Here is a 12,682-nt window from a genome sequence, read left to right as displayed (position 1 = left end):
GGCCAGTAGAGGTCAGAGTTGCTCCATACCTGCAGGTACTGGGAGAGCTGGAACAGTTCCTGAGAATACATACTGGGCGTATTTGCAGACACCTGCACAACAAGATAAAACACCTTGAAACCGACATTTCAAAACATAACCGCAGGTCTGCAAGATTCAATGAATTGCTTTTAATCTACCAAGCATTCACATGTTGTCCTTGATATATGTGAAAGCAAGCGGTTGAATCGATTCAACTAGAAAGAAATTCTAAATAGATAAGACTGTCAAACAACCTCGGATGAACCCAGGCAGAGTGAATTTATGGCATTTTGTTATTCAGCTCTTAAATTAAATTGCCACAGTAGTTATAATAAACTGTAGTTCAAATCATTCAAGGATTATTCAGCATATTAAATTCACATGAGCACAAAACACAGAAAAGTGAAGAGGGGTTTTAAACTGAACACAAACAATGATATTGAAGAAATTAATAAATTTACCATGGCAACCATCATCTGACAGATTTTACAAAAAACACCTAAATAACCAGCAGTGAGCAACACTTCTGTATATTCTGATAGCTTGTCATATTAACTTTGGCGGTCAGTTTATCTTTGAAAGCGTTTAGCAGGACGCATTGTAATACAATAAAGTTAAAGGAGAACACCACAGTTTTTCAATATTTTACTATGTTCTTACCTTAACTTAGAGAAATTAATACATACCTATCTTTTTCAATGCGAGCACTTTTAATCTTTGTACACGGCCTCGTGAGTGTGTTTGCATTTAGCCTAGCCCCATTCATTCTTATGGCTCCAAACAAGGATGAATTTAGAAGCCACCAAACACTTCCATGTTTTCCCTATACATGAGTAAGTATGGTGGCAAAAAAATAAAACTTTTGTTTGGAGCAATAGGAATGAATGGTGCCAAGCTAAATGCTAACACATTCAAGAAGCGCTGTACAAAGATTAAAGGTGCACGCATTAAAAAAAAGATGGGTATGTATTTCATCGAAGTTGAGGTAAGAACATGGTAAAATATTGAAAAAAGGTGGTGTTTTCCTTTAAGGTGTTGTTCAAATATGACACTAGGACTCAAAAATGGCCGATTATAAAATCTGGTTGCAGCACACACACACACACATAAGTAAAATCTTGACAGATTGTCGACTCTCAAATCTTAACCGTTCACACTACATGACTTAAAAATCTTGCCGCATCAAACACTACAAGATATTATTATTAAGATTATCATGCCAGACGGAGCTTTTGCCGTTTGCTTTTATAAGTCGCCTTGGATGAAAGTGTCGGCTAAATGCATAAATGCAAATGCTTCAAGTAATCTCACGGAAATGGATGTAAAGAATGTAACACATATATTAATATTTAATGTGTACATTTGCTAGCGAACTAGCATACAGCTTTATACACTCCCCGGTGGATTTAAAATGGAGGCAATTTCTCCTCAGCTCTTGATTTTGAGGCAAAGATCATGATTAGTTTTCGAAGACGTGTTATTCATGCAATCGTGTATTTTTTACAAGCCATCTCTCTATCTCTGCTGTCTAAGAGACCAGTACATAAGTTTGGTATGCGGTCGCTATTTCAAAAAGTCTGTCATTCACCTTCGTCTCTCATTGGCTATTGTGAAAGTACTGACTTAATCATACAGATAGGGCCGTCACAATGATTAAATAATCATCTCATTGCGATTGTTTGACCTCATCGCAATGATTTCAGATCACCGCAATGATTGCACATATCTCTAAAAAACACAAGGGGGAGCTGCAGCGCCTGTATAAATGAGACATTATCGGATTACTTTAAAATATGTGTTGTGTATTAATAGTCATACGTCTATTTAAAAATATTTTATTTAAATAATCACAATGTGTGAAAATTATTTCATAAACAATAAAAAAGTATGAGAATTAAATGTCAAAGCAATAAAACAGAAAATCAATTGTCATAACTTGTCAAGCACTAAAAGAGGCAATTAATAGTCACAATTTATTAGACAATTAACCGTCAGCCCAATTTAATAACCGTGACAGCTCTACATACAGATTCAAAATCCTAAATACCAAACATACATTACATGATAATCAGAGCCAAACATCGGAACATATCATGGTCCTGGACCCAATTTTCTCTGTCTTGGGCAGGGAAAATTGAGATGAAAATCCTTTAGTGCGAGTGAGGCTTAACCAGACAACACCAACAAAATATCTCCCTCAAACAGCATTAGAGGTTTTTACAAACGTATGACTGTGGTAGCTTACACCAAGTTGGTTTTGTTATAAACTAGAAGCCACGCCACTAAAGTTACATGATGAATTTCACTGGACCATTACTGACTTGACTGCAGGCAACCGAACAAAACCAGATGTCGGCCGTGCACATGATGTCACACAAACGCTGTATACATTAACTGAGAGGAGTGGCTCACATGACCACTAAGTTAACACAGCTGCTTCAAGACAACACATTTCATGCACTGTTTAAAAATTTAAAAGACATCACTATAAATTCTTAAAAAAACGGAAAAACTGGAACACGCAATCGTTCCACAATTGTGCAATTTAATTCAGACAAAACGAAAGTCATGAAAATACATGTCTGAATTTCTTACCTTATCAATAGCCAGGGGTGATGGTGCTTGAACGACACTGGAAGGAGAAAACAGAAACTGTTAATGGTTTATGGAGAGGTCGGGACGGATCTACTGACCAACGGCGGTGCATAGGCATGTGAGGTAAGTTAGGAGCAAATATTTGCTAGAAGACTCAAAGTTAACTTTGCACCATGTTAATCTTTTACAGTATTGCAGATGCCTAGCAACCACACTGATTGACAGCTGAATTTTTTTTTTTATATGGTTTTGTTCTTGTTGAAAACAATGGTGCAGCACATTACACTGTAACATGACAGCCCTTAAAGGGCCAGTTCACCAAAAAATTAAAACATTTAGTCGCCCATATGTTGTTAGTACAAACCTGTATAAATGTCTTTGTGCTGTTGAACACAAAGGAAGATATTTTGAGCACCAAGACTTACGTAGTAAGTTAATGGTGCTCCTGTTTTTAGCTTGATTACAAATATCTACCTTTGTGTTTAAAAGAACAAATACATTTATAAAGGTTAGGAATAACATGAGGTTAAATAAATAATGCCAGAATTTTAATTTTAGGTCTATTTAATGATGACATGTTCTTTAAATGACCTTTAAATAAATAATTTAATATTAAAACATTACAGTTTAACCAAAAAAGTATCTGTAAAGAGTAACGTCAGCTACGTCACTGAGCTCAGCAGTTGTACTTAAACCCAGATTGCGGTGTTTAAATGACATAAATAGGCTGTGGGTTCAAAGGGTCAAAAGTGATACCTGAAAGACTTTGAGCCCCGGAGAGAAACAAGACTGAAATAGAAATATAAACTCGGGTCAAAGAAGGCATGCGCTACTATAGACCTGAGGTAAAGGGATTTGGGTTGTGAATTGTGGATTTATACGGACTCTGATCTTCCTCTGATGGCTTTTCTCAGATGTCTGAAAGAGATTGCTTACATGGAAACTCGAAGTAAATTATGGTCACTTCTTAATCCAGCAAAACATCAAATAAAAGGTTAGGTTCACCTCAAAAAAATTCTATCATTTACTTACCCACATGTTGTTACAAACCTGTATGAGTTTCTTTTTTCTAATGAACACAAAATAAATTTTGGTCAATGGTTGCCACCAGCTGTTCGCTTATCATTTATCAAAATTAGGGATGCTTAACGATTAATTGCGATTAATCGTTAGCAGAATAAAAGTTTTTGTTTACATCCTATATGTGTGTGAACTGTGTATAATAACTTTGTATAAATAAATGTACACACATGCATGTATATGTTTTAGAAATGTTTACATGTGTATATACATTTGTATATTTATGTATAATTTATATTATATATACCGGTAAATACTTAATATATACATATTTTTTCTTAAAATTATACATGAATGTGTTCATATTTATATATATATACATATTTATTATACACAGTTTACACACATATGTGATGTAAACAAAAACTTTTATTCTGCTAACGATTAATCGTGATTAATTGTTTAGCATCCATAATCAAAATATGTTCATAAAAAAAATCATACAGGTCTAAAACAACATGAGGATGAGTAAATTATGCAGAATTTTCTTTTTTTGGTAAACTATATCCCATTAAAATGACATCAGGAAGACCATAAAATCAAAATCAGGGTTTTATGTTGGTTGGAAATTAGCTCATCTATATGCTAGTTTACTCCCTAAAAGTTGCAAATAAATACTTTAAACTTTATAACCTAAAGAGTAGGGATGGGTGATATGGCCTAGGGATGTTAACAATTGATCTTCGATTAATTGTTGATAAGAATTAAATCGATAAAACGTAACCATTGTCGAATAAGCAAGATCATGCATGTGTGCGCGGCACATGCGCAAAAAAACATATACAGCCGGAGAAAAAAAAATAAAGTGAGCGCGCATAAGTTAAACTAGCCATGATCACAATAATGCTCGATGCTAAACACACACTTGGGCTTTTTAACGTCACGCGAGACGAGGCTGGCTGCCAACGCAACAAAATAGCATCTGCATTGAATCTGATAGGGTCCGATACAGAAAATACGGTCAGGATACTGAAAGGGAAGCCTGCAAGATTAGCATAGCAATGCTGCTATACAAAGGGAAGGAGACCAGAAGCCATTTATAATGAACAGATTAAAATGTAATCTTAAATTATGGCAAGAAACTGTAAAATGTAAACTGCGTGTAGCTGTCGTTACAATCTGAACACCCGCAACAGATGTCACTGATCATTATTGACTGGCTCACGTGCTAAACGCTAGCCAAGTTGACTGTTGCATGTAGGGATGCTAAACAATTAATCGTGATTAATCGTTAGCAGAATAAAAGTTTTTGTTTACATCACATATGTGTGTAAACTGTGTATAATAAATATGTATATATATAAATATGAACACATTCATGTATAATTTTAAGAAAAAAAAATTATATATTAAGTATTTATATTTATATATAATATAAATTATACATAAATATACAAATGTATATACACATGTAAACATTTCTAAAACATATACATGCATGTGTGTACATTTATTTATACAAAGTTATTATACACAGTTCACACACACATATATGATGTAAACAAAAACTTTTATTCTGCTAACGATTAATCGCGATTAATCGTTAAGCATCCCTAGTTGCATGTTTTCTAATGTAAGGTTGCCATCTCCATAATATAAGCATCTTTGCTGAAAGTACGCCAAAGGTCTAAACTGAGGTGACGCCGAGAATAGCGCCCATCGTGGATATAATTACAAAAAACAGACTATCAACGACTCTGAAAGCGAGGTGAACAACCAGAAAAATAACTTTTATTTTGACATGTCATGGATGCATGGACTTTCATGCGACTGTTGCAGGGTGTCCATGTGCGGCTGAGTTATACACAGTCTCATTATATTTCATTACGAGATAAGTTTAAATTGATGATCAAAACACCAACTACATTGACTCATTTTACAAATCACACTAGAATGTTATTTAGACAAAATAAAATCTTTTAATTTACGCGAGGAAGCTGGCGTTTTTACGCACACTTTTATGTCATTGGCTATTAGGCCACTGAGGGTTATTGTACTTTTACAGTTAACGTTTACTTCGATTGATTGATCGTTCATTTTAAACTATCATCGAATATGGGACAATGCATAAATTAACATCCCTAATATGGACATTAGAATTTATCTTGATTATTTCATGCATTTATCCTGATAACAAATATAATGATGATGTAAATATAACACCATTTACCACTGATGTGAGCTTAATCACATTATACTGTGTTTACATTAGATGAAGTATAATCACAATTTTCCAAAATTAAATCATATTTGCATTATGAGGGTGCATGTAAACGTAGTCACTGATACACACAGCCATATAAAAACTTTCAGTATGCAAGGGAGCCAATTCACATTTCATGCATTTTTCTTCCCACATTTTATGCGTCGTAGCTAAAAAATAAAAAAAAAAGTACAGCGATCACCGTTTATGCTAAAGTTATGTTACCTGAGGCAGTAAGAGAGACTTTCTATTAAGAAATCCTTCAGCAGAGCAGATGTCTGGCTGGCTTCACATCCATGTCTGTGTGCCCATGGAAGTTTATGATTTTTCTTTCAGACACTCATTTGAGGACAACCGTTTCACGCTCTCTTTAGCAGCTTGAAAACATGGGTTTCGAAATCAAAACAGAAAAGTTCTCCGCACAAATCAACACCGTCCACGCCTCTCCTACAGGCAGCAGTCCAAGTTCAAGTTCTCGTCAAGGGATAGTTTCAGACTCGTCTGATATAAAACACTCTGAAGTCCCGCAGCTTCAAACCGATCCGAAGAGCTTTCAATTTTCATACAGAGTGAAAATCAGGCGGGACAAGAGCTGTAAAACCTGATCCCCTGCCCTTTTGCCCCTATGGCAAGTGCTCAGAAACGTGTGTACAGAAACAAAGCCGACGAGTTGGAGAGCATTCCAGCAGACACAGGGGAAGATAGCGGTCATGAAATGTCCATAACCCAAAACAGCAACAAACATCCATGCGAAGTGAACACTATCACTTCTCTTCTCTGTTTAACATAGCATTTAACATACAATGAAGTAGGCAGTGAACAATGTGGTGAAGTAGTATTTCATTGTGACTGGAAAGTTTCTACTACACAATAAAAGGCTATGCGATATACAATAAAACTCACATTTGAAATAAAAAAGCTCATAACACAACAAGACATGATTAGAAAAGCAACAGCATTAAGGCATCAATGTATATGTATGATTTTGTCAGACGATTATAAATCGTGTTTATATATCAGGATTTCAGCAGAGTTAACAGCTGGTTGGATTAAACACAAGGTGACTGGGTTGTGTTTACTCACTACTTTATAGTCTACTCTTTAATTCTCTCCAACAATCCAAACAATGCATCATTTCAAATGTGTTTATCATAAATGTCATATAAATTAACTAACATTGACGAACAATGAATGAGCAATATATTTGTATGTAAAGCTGTAAACCTAGGGGAAACACGGATTACTGTTTAAAAAGTAAAATGTATAACTTTCCATAAATAACAACATACATGCTTAGGACGTTTTTGTTGTAAAACTGGTAAAGTAGTGTTTTATCATTAAATCTAATAACGTACCATTCATTTAAAGGTGCAGTGTGTACATTTTAGTGGCATCTAGTGGTGAGGTTCCAAATTGCAACCAACAGCTCAGTTCACAGCTCACCCCTCGCTTTTCAATGTAAGGGGACCCTCGGTGTATGTAGATAAAAACGTCTCGTTCTAAAGTAATAAAAACATAACGGTTCATTATGAAAGGTCTTTATACACCCCTGATAATATAGTTTTGTATATTATTTTGCATTTCTGTCAAGAGATCCTTCTAAAAATTACACACTGCACCTTTAATAGAATGTTTGGGCATATCAATATGGTGGCACGGTGACTTCACAATTGTGATGTCATGCGCAATCCAGTCATTTATGATTTAAACGACTGGATTGCGCATGGCATCAAAATTTATAATATATAGATCAGTGTTATGGACACTGCCTACTAGCGATGTGCAAGTGTAATCAAACGTCGTTAAAAAATAGCCTTACACTGCCATTGCAAACAGACCTATTTATGATTCTGTTAATTTTGTTAAAGTTCAGAGCTTTAAAGATGGCAAGAACTCCCAATAAAGCATTGTATGGCCTCGGGCACAGTGTTTTATAAGTGTGTGTGTGTTTGTGTACAGGGTTGAATAGTCATGAAGGACACATTTTTATGAAATGTTATCACAAATACAGTTTAACGTCAACACTTTTGTGGCCCTCATGAATCAGTCCATTAATCAGCCAAAATAACTTTTGCTTTGTGCGAGGATGTAGGGTTAAGGGATAGAAAATATCATTATTCTGATATAAAAACAATGGAGGATGTCTTCACTAATATGATGAAACAAACGTGTGCGCATAGGTTTATGTAAGCCAAATATGAGTCACAGCAACTCTACTTGCACCGTTTCAGGGTTGGAACCGAAATGTCCTCAATAATATTTTTGTGTCTGGTTTACAGATTTGCACAGAAGAGCTAGATTACTTGTTACTTAGTCATAGAATAACTGTTATGCATAATGCAGTTTCTCATGGACAGCAGTCTAAAAGAAGGGGGCAGAATAGGGTTTGTGAGGTGCGGAAAAACAACCACAAGAACTGACACTGCAATATGTTGACATTAGCACTTAAAAAACAAATTATTATAAATTCACTTAGTAAACTGAAAACAATGATCTAGTTCTGCTCAAATCTGTGATCAATTACACTAGGAATGCAGTGAAGGAAACAGCTATCTAACTTTAAAATTTCACTCCCTTCTCAGATAGGAAATACAAACATTCAACAGCAGCCTGACCCTCAACGACTATCGCATCTCTCCTTGGATAAATCAATCCATACATCCTCACAGAGGAACAGAAATCTATTTGAAAGACGCTAAATGAACATTACGTTTCTAAGCGGAAAGAGTGAACGCATTTTGAAAGAGAAGATATCTTAAGCAGATGTCTTGTGTCTTCAACTTTCTGGAAAGATTTTAGCAGGCTAGCGTGGCGCAATGAGTTCAGAGAAACAATTTCTCTGGTCATCTTTTCATCCTCAATCACAGCTTGTACGGTGAGCAAAAGCCCTGACCGCAAACATAGAAAGCAGTCCCTTGAAAACATTTAATAAAAAAACTGTACAGTACGCAGACAACGCCAAACGTGTATATCCAATGCCATGGATGGACTCCAAAACCTCAGCGGCTAGCAGCGTGTGGCTTCTATAAATATCTTCACAAGCGTGCCCTGATCCTAGATGCTGGCTTCTTCTGAGAGAGGATTTAGCAATCATTTACTGTTAGCGCGCTAACTGCTGTAAGGTATGCAAAAATGCTCACAGAGAACTATTAAAATCCATGAAGCCTAACAAGAAGACCTCAATAGTTCACATCACTAATAGATGGCTGTTGGAGGACTAAATGTAAACTAGAGCTGCAACAAATAATTGATAATGTACGATAGTTAAAATACGTCATTATCGATTTGTTTGATTATCGATTGTCACTTGCACACCACCACATCGCAACAACAAGAGCTGCATGGTTTTAAAATCAGGCACATTTGCTCCAAACAAAGATAGTCATAAAATGTGCAGTTTTTTCTTCATTTTATATATTACAATAATTGCTTTTTATTACATCTATATAAAAGTGTCAAGCCCTGACTCCTAAAAGGGGGGCTTAGATAAAACATCTTTATCGTCCACACTAAAACAAAAGATGCATAAAAACTCTTGCACCATAAGCCCACACACAGCATACACCTTTCCAAGTAAACTGCTTTTACAGGTCCTGCCAACACCGCAAGGCCACGGGAAATGATTCGCTGAGAGAGCCATCTGCTGCCTGAATGGCTCGCGTCAAATTTTTTTATAGCCCAGCAACACATGCAGGCAAACACAGCAATCATACGGTGTTAGAAAATCCCTTCCATCAACGAGTCTATCAATTTCACCCTTTATAAATATAATAAACACCAGCAGATCCAAGCATCACGTTACTAACTAGACGACTACCTGGCTCTGTAACCAGGAGGAGGGTACAACCGTGATATACGCAGACTTTCATCTGAATTAAGAATATGCAGGTGCACTTTGTTTGTCTTGTCCAGAGACCTAGTTCCTGCTGCCATGATGCTCTTTAAACCACTAATCGACTGGCCTCCGATTATTGAGATGCCAAGCCGACCCCTTTCCTTTATTGTGATGCCCAGCCAATGTCTGACCAGCGACCATTGACTGCTTCCCTTTCCCTTTATTACTACATTTTATAATCCTTAATAAATCTTATAGTATTTTTACTAGTTGTTTTAAGCACAAGTATATTTTTGTTATCAATAAAATAAATCTTGATTTAAAGGAAAACACCACCGTTTTTCAATATTTTACTATGTTCTTACCTCAACTTAGACAAATTATTCATACCCATCTTTCTTCAATGCGTGCACTTAATCTTTGTACAGCGCCTCGTGAATGTGTTAGCATTTTAAAAAAAAGGACTTGACAAAGACCTTTTTGGTCGAAACGTTGTCTTTTAAATAATAAATATTGAGAGCCTTAGTAGCAGTGTGCCGTTCTTTGTTTTTTCGTGATTTAGCATTTAGCCTAGCCCCATTCATTCCTATGGCTCCAAACGGAGATGAATTTAGAAGCCACCAAACACTTTCATGTTTTCCTCATTTAAACACTGTTACATGAGTAAGTATGTACAGGTGGCACAAAATAAAACTTTTGTTTGGAGCCATAGGAATGAATGGGGAAAGCTAAATGCTAACACATTCAAGAAGCGCTGTACAAAGATTAAAAGTGCATGCATTGAAAAAAGATAGCTATGTATTAATTCATCTAAGTTGAGGTATGAACATAGTAAAATATTGAGAAACTGTGGTGTTTTCCTTTAAAAAAATTTAAATATTTGTATTGAAAACGAGACAAAAATACTATGTAAGAAAGTCATTTTTTGCAATGAACATTTATGTTGTTACAAAGGAAATGGGGAGCAGATGGAGGCCATCAGTCCCCTATAAAGCAGGTGTGGGACGGTCTACTCTTCATACAAAATCTTACAGATCCAGAATCAATGACTGCCAGGGTCACAATGAGTCATTCACATAATATTATTCAGTGCTTGGTCCCTACAAACAATCTTTGGGCAAGACATCATTACAAACTGATGCACAATGAGTCATTGATATAAATTACATGTGTTTTATGGAAACATTACACGACCTTACGTGGTGTCCAGATACAAGCGTTTAACTGTATAATGTCTATAGCAGGGGTCTCCAACATGGTGCCCGCAGGCACCAGCCGAAGCACATTCTATTAATAGTCTCAATTGTAATATTTAGCTTGGCATGGTTTACGCATGTTAACATTTTAAACAATACTAAAACATCAACAAGTAAAACAAAGTTGAGTAGACTATATCAAAAAGTAGCCCCCCAGATTGTTTTATACATGAGCCCTTGCTCACAAAAAGGTTGGAGACCCCTCATCTAAAGCATGAGCATATTTTTCAGTAAAGTTGATCTAAAACATTGTGCGAGCTATATCTAATCCCTGACCTTACCAACTGAAAAGCTAAAGGCAGGTACTAGTGAACATCAGCTATGAGAATACACAGCATGCCCCATCTACTAAATAAAACATCAATCTATCTGCCCGAAGTAGTTCCCACTGAAACATAGGCAAACATTGTTTTGGTCTCCTGAATGAGCACAGCCAGCCATACAAGATTTAATCACATTCTGTACATGTTTTTGTAGGTGATTACGCCAGGTTCGGTAAGCGTCAAACTGCTTTCGACAAAGTAACACATTGGGTTCAGTAAGAAACTCTCAGAAACTGTTTGAGAAACTAAACAGGCCTCAATGTTGCAAAATATTTTGTAAGATGTCTTACTCTGAGCGCCGCCGTGCTTCCATGCCATCTGGAAGGAAGAGCTTGATGGTAGACACTATACAGCCATGAGTGACTGAAGAGAGACAAAACAATAGACATGTTTTACACAAAATATGTTTAAACGTTGACACAAGCAAGTAAGATTGTAATGCAACACTGCAGGTCTCTCAAACTTACATTTTTCAAAAACAATAAATGGCAAACACTAATGTAATGTAAAGTCTCTCAGATTTTAAAGTAAGTGTGTTTAACAGCCACATAAATCAATATAATAAATATCCACCACTTTTCAAAAGGAGTTTTCCATTTAAGCATGCAAAGCGATAATTCCTGATGTTCTGGTTAGACGCAAGCCAACTTGCTAACAATAAACGACTGCCAAATAAGCCAGAGAAAGAGTCTAGTTTTAATACCTTGCAAGCCTGCTTGAAGCCTGTAAAACTTGCATACTCCTGACAAGTTTTCTTGCTCACTGATCAAATAATGCACGCTCATCCTGCTATGGAGTAATGTTTGACTTCATTTGCTCTAAAAGGCCAAGTTAATTTGCATTTGTATCTGATTGTGAAAGCACCCGTTGCATCTGCTTCAGTTACGACACAGCCTGAGCAGCAATGTGCCAAACCTCTAGGGTTACAAAACTAAGACTATGCATTACAGCATCTTTCAAACGTGCCGTCTAGTGCAGTATGTACATGAATTCATACCGAGCGCACACAAAGATATGCTTCTACTAATATCCACTGCTAAGAGATAAGTGCATGTTGCATTTAAAAAAATAGGCACTACCCAAAATACAGACATAAAGCAGTTGTATACATTTCCTGCATGCCTAAGGGCTTTCCTCACCTTTCCGGGTGTTCTCCGTTACATCCACCCCAAACTGAATAATGTCACCAGAGAGGACCTCACAAGGAGGGCTCTCCTCTGACCCGCGACTCAGGCGCTGGCTGTTAATGAAGGTGCCATTGCTGCTTTTTGTGTCCTGGAGATAAAACTGTAAACAGAGAAGAGAAAGGAAGATTACAGATGTGTCACATTCAGCCACAAACAGTACTGACGTGTGCAGTTTGCAACAA

At 36.4% G+C, this 12,682-nt stretch overlaps 1 protein-coding gene across 5 annotated transcripts in view; it reads right to left on the bottom strand.

Annotated features, from left to right (window-relative positions):
• The window catches only part of slmapa (sarcolemma associated protein a), a 65,678-nt gene that overhangs the window by 37,437 nt on the left and 15,559 nt on the right, over window positions 1-12,682 (bottom strand). For 3 of the 5 annotated variants that reach the window (XM_065240809.2, XM_065240805.2, XM_065240806.2), the window contains exons 2-5: window positions 12,453-12,600; window positions 11,604-11,676; window positions 2,617-2,653; window positions 30-92 (exon numbers count right to left, since the gene is read on the bottom strand). In XM_065240809.2, coding sequence (XP_065096881.1) covers window positions 30-92; window positions 2,617-2,653; window positions 11,604-11,676; window positions 12,453-12,600 — 321 coding nt within the window. Of the gene's footprint in view, window positions 1-29; window positions 93-2,616; window positions 2,654-6,124; window positions 6,265-11,603; window positions 11,677-12,016; window positions 12,137-12,452; window positions 12,601-12,682 lie in introns of those variants that run through there. The other 2 variants (XM_065240807.1, XM_065240808.2) reach the window with 2 other exon arrangements.

Source organism: Paramisgurnus dabryanus, chromosome 14 (genome assembly GCF_030506205.2).
Source record: "Paramisgurnus dabryanus chromosome 14, PD_genome_1.1, whole genome shotgun sequence".
Lineage (NCBI taxonomy): Eukaryota > Metazoa > Chordata > Actinopteri > Cypriniformes > Cobitidae > Paramisgurnus > Paramisgurnus dabryanus.
The sequence above is the reverse complement of the archived record's forward strand: the minus strand, read 5'-3'. Positions and strand labels throughout refer to the sequence as shown.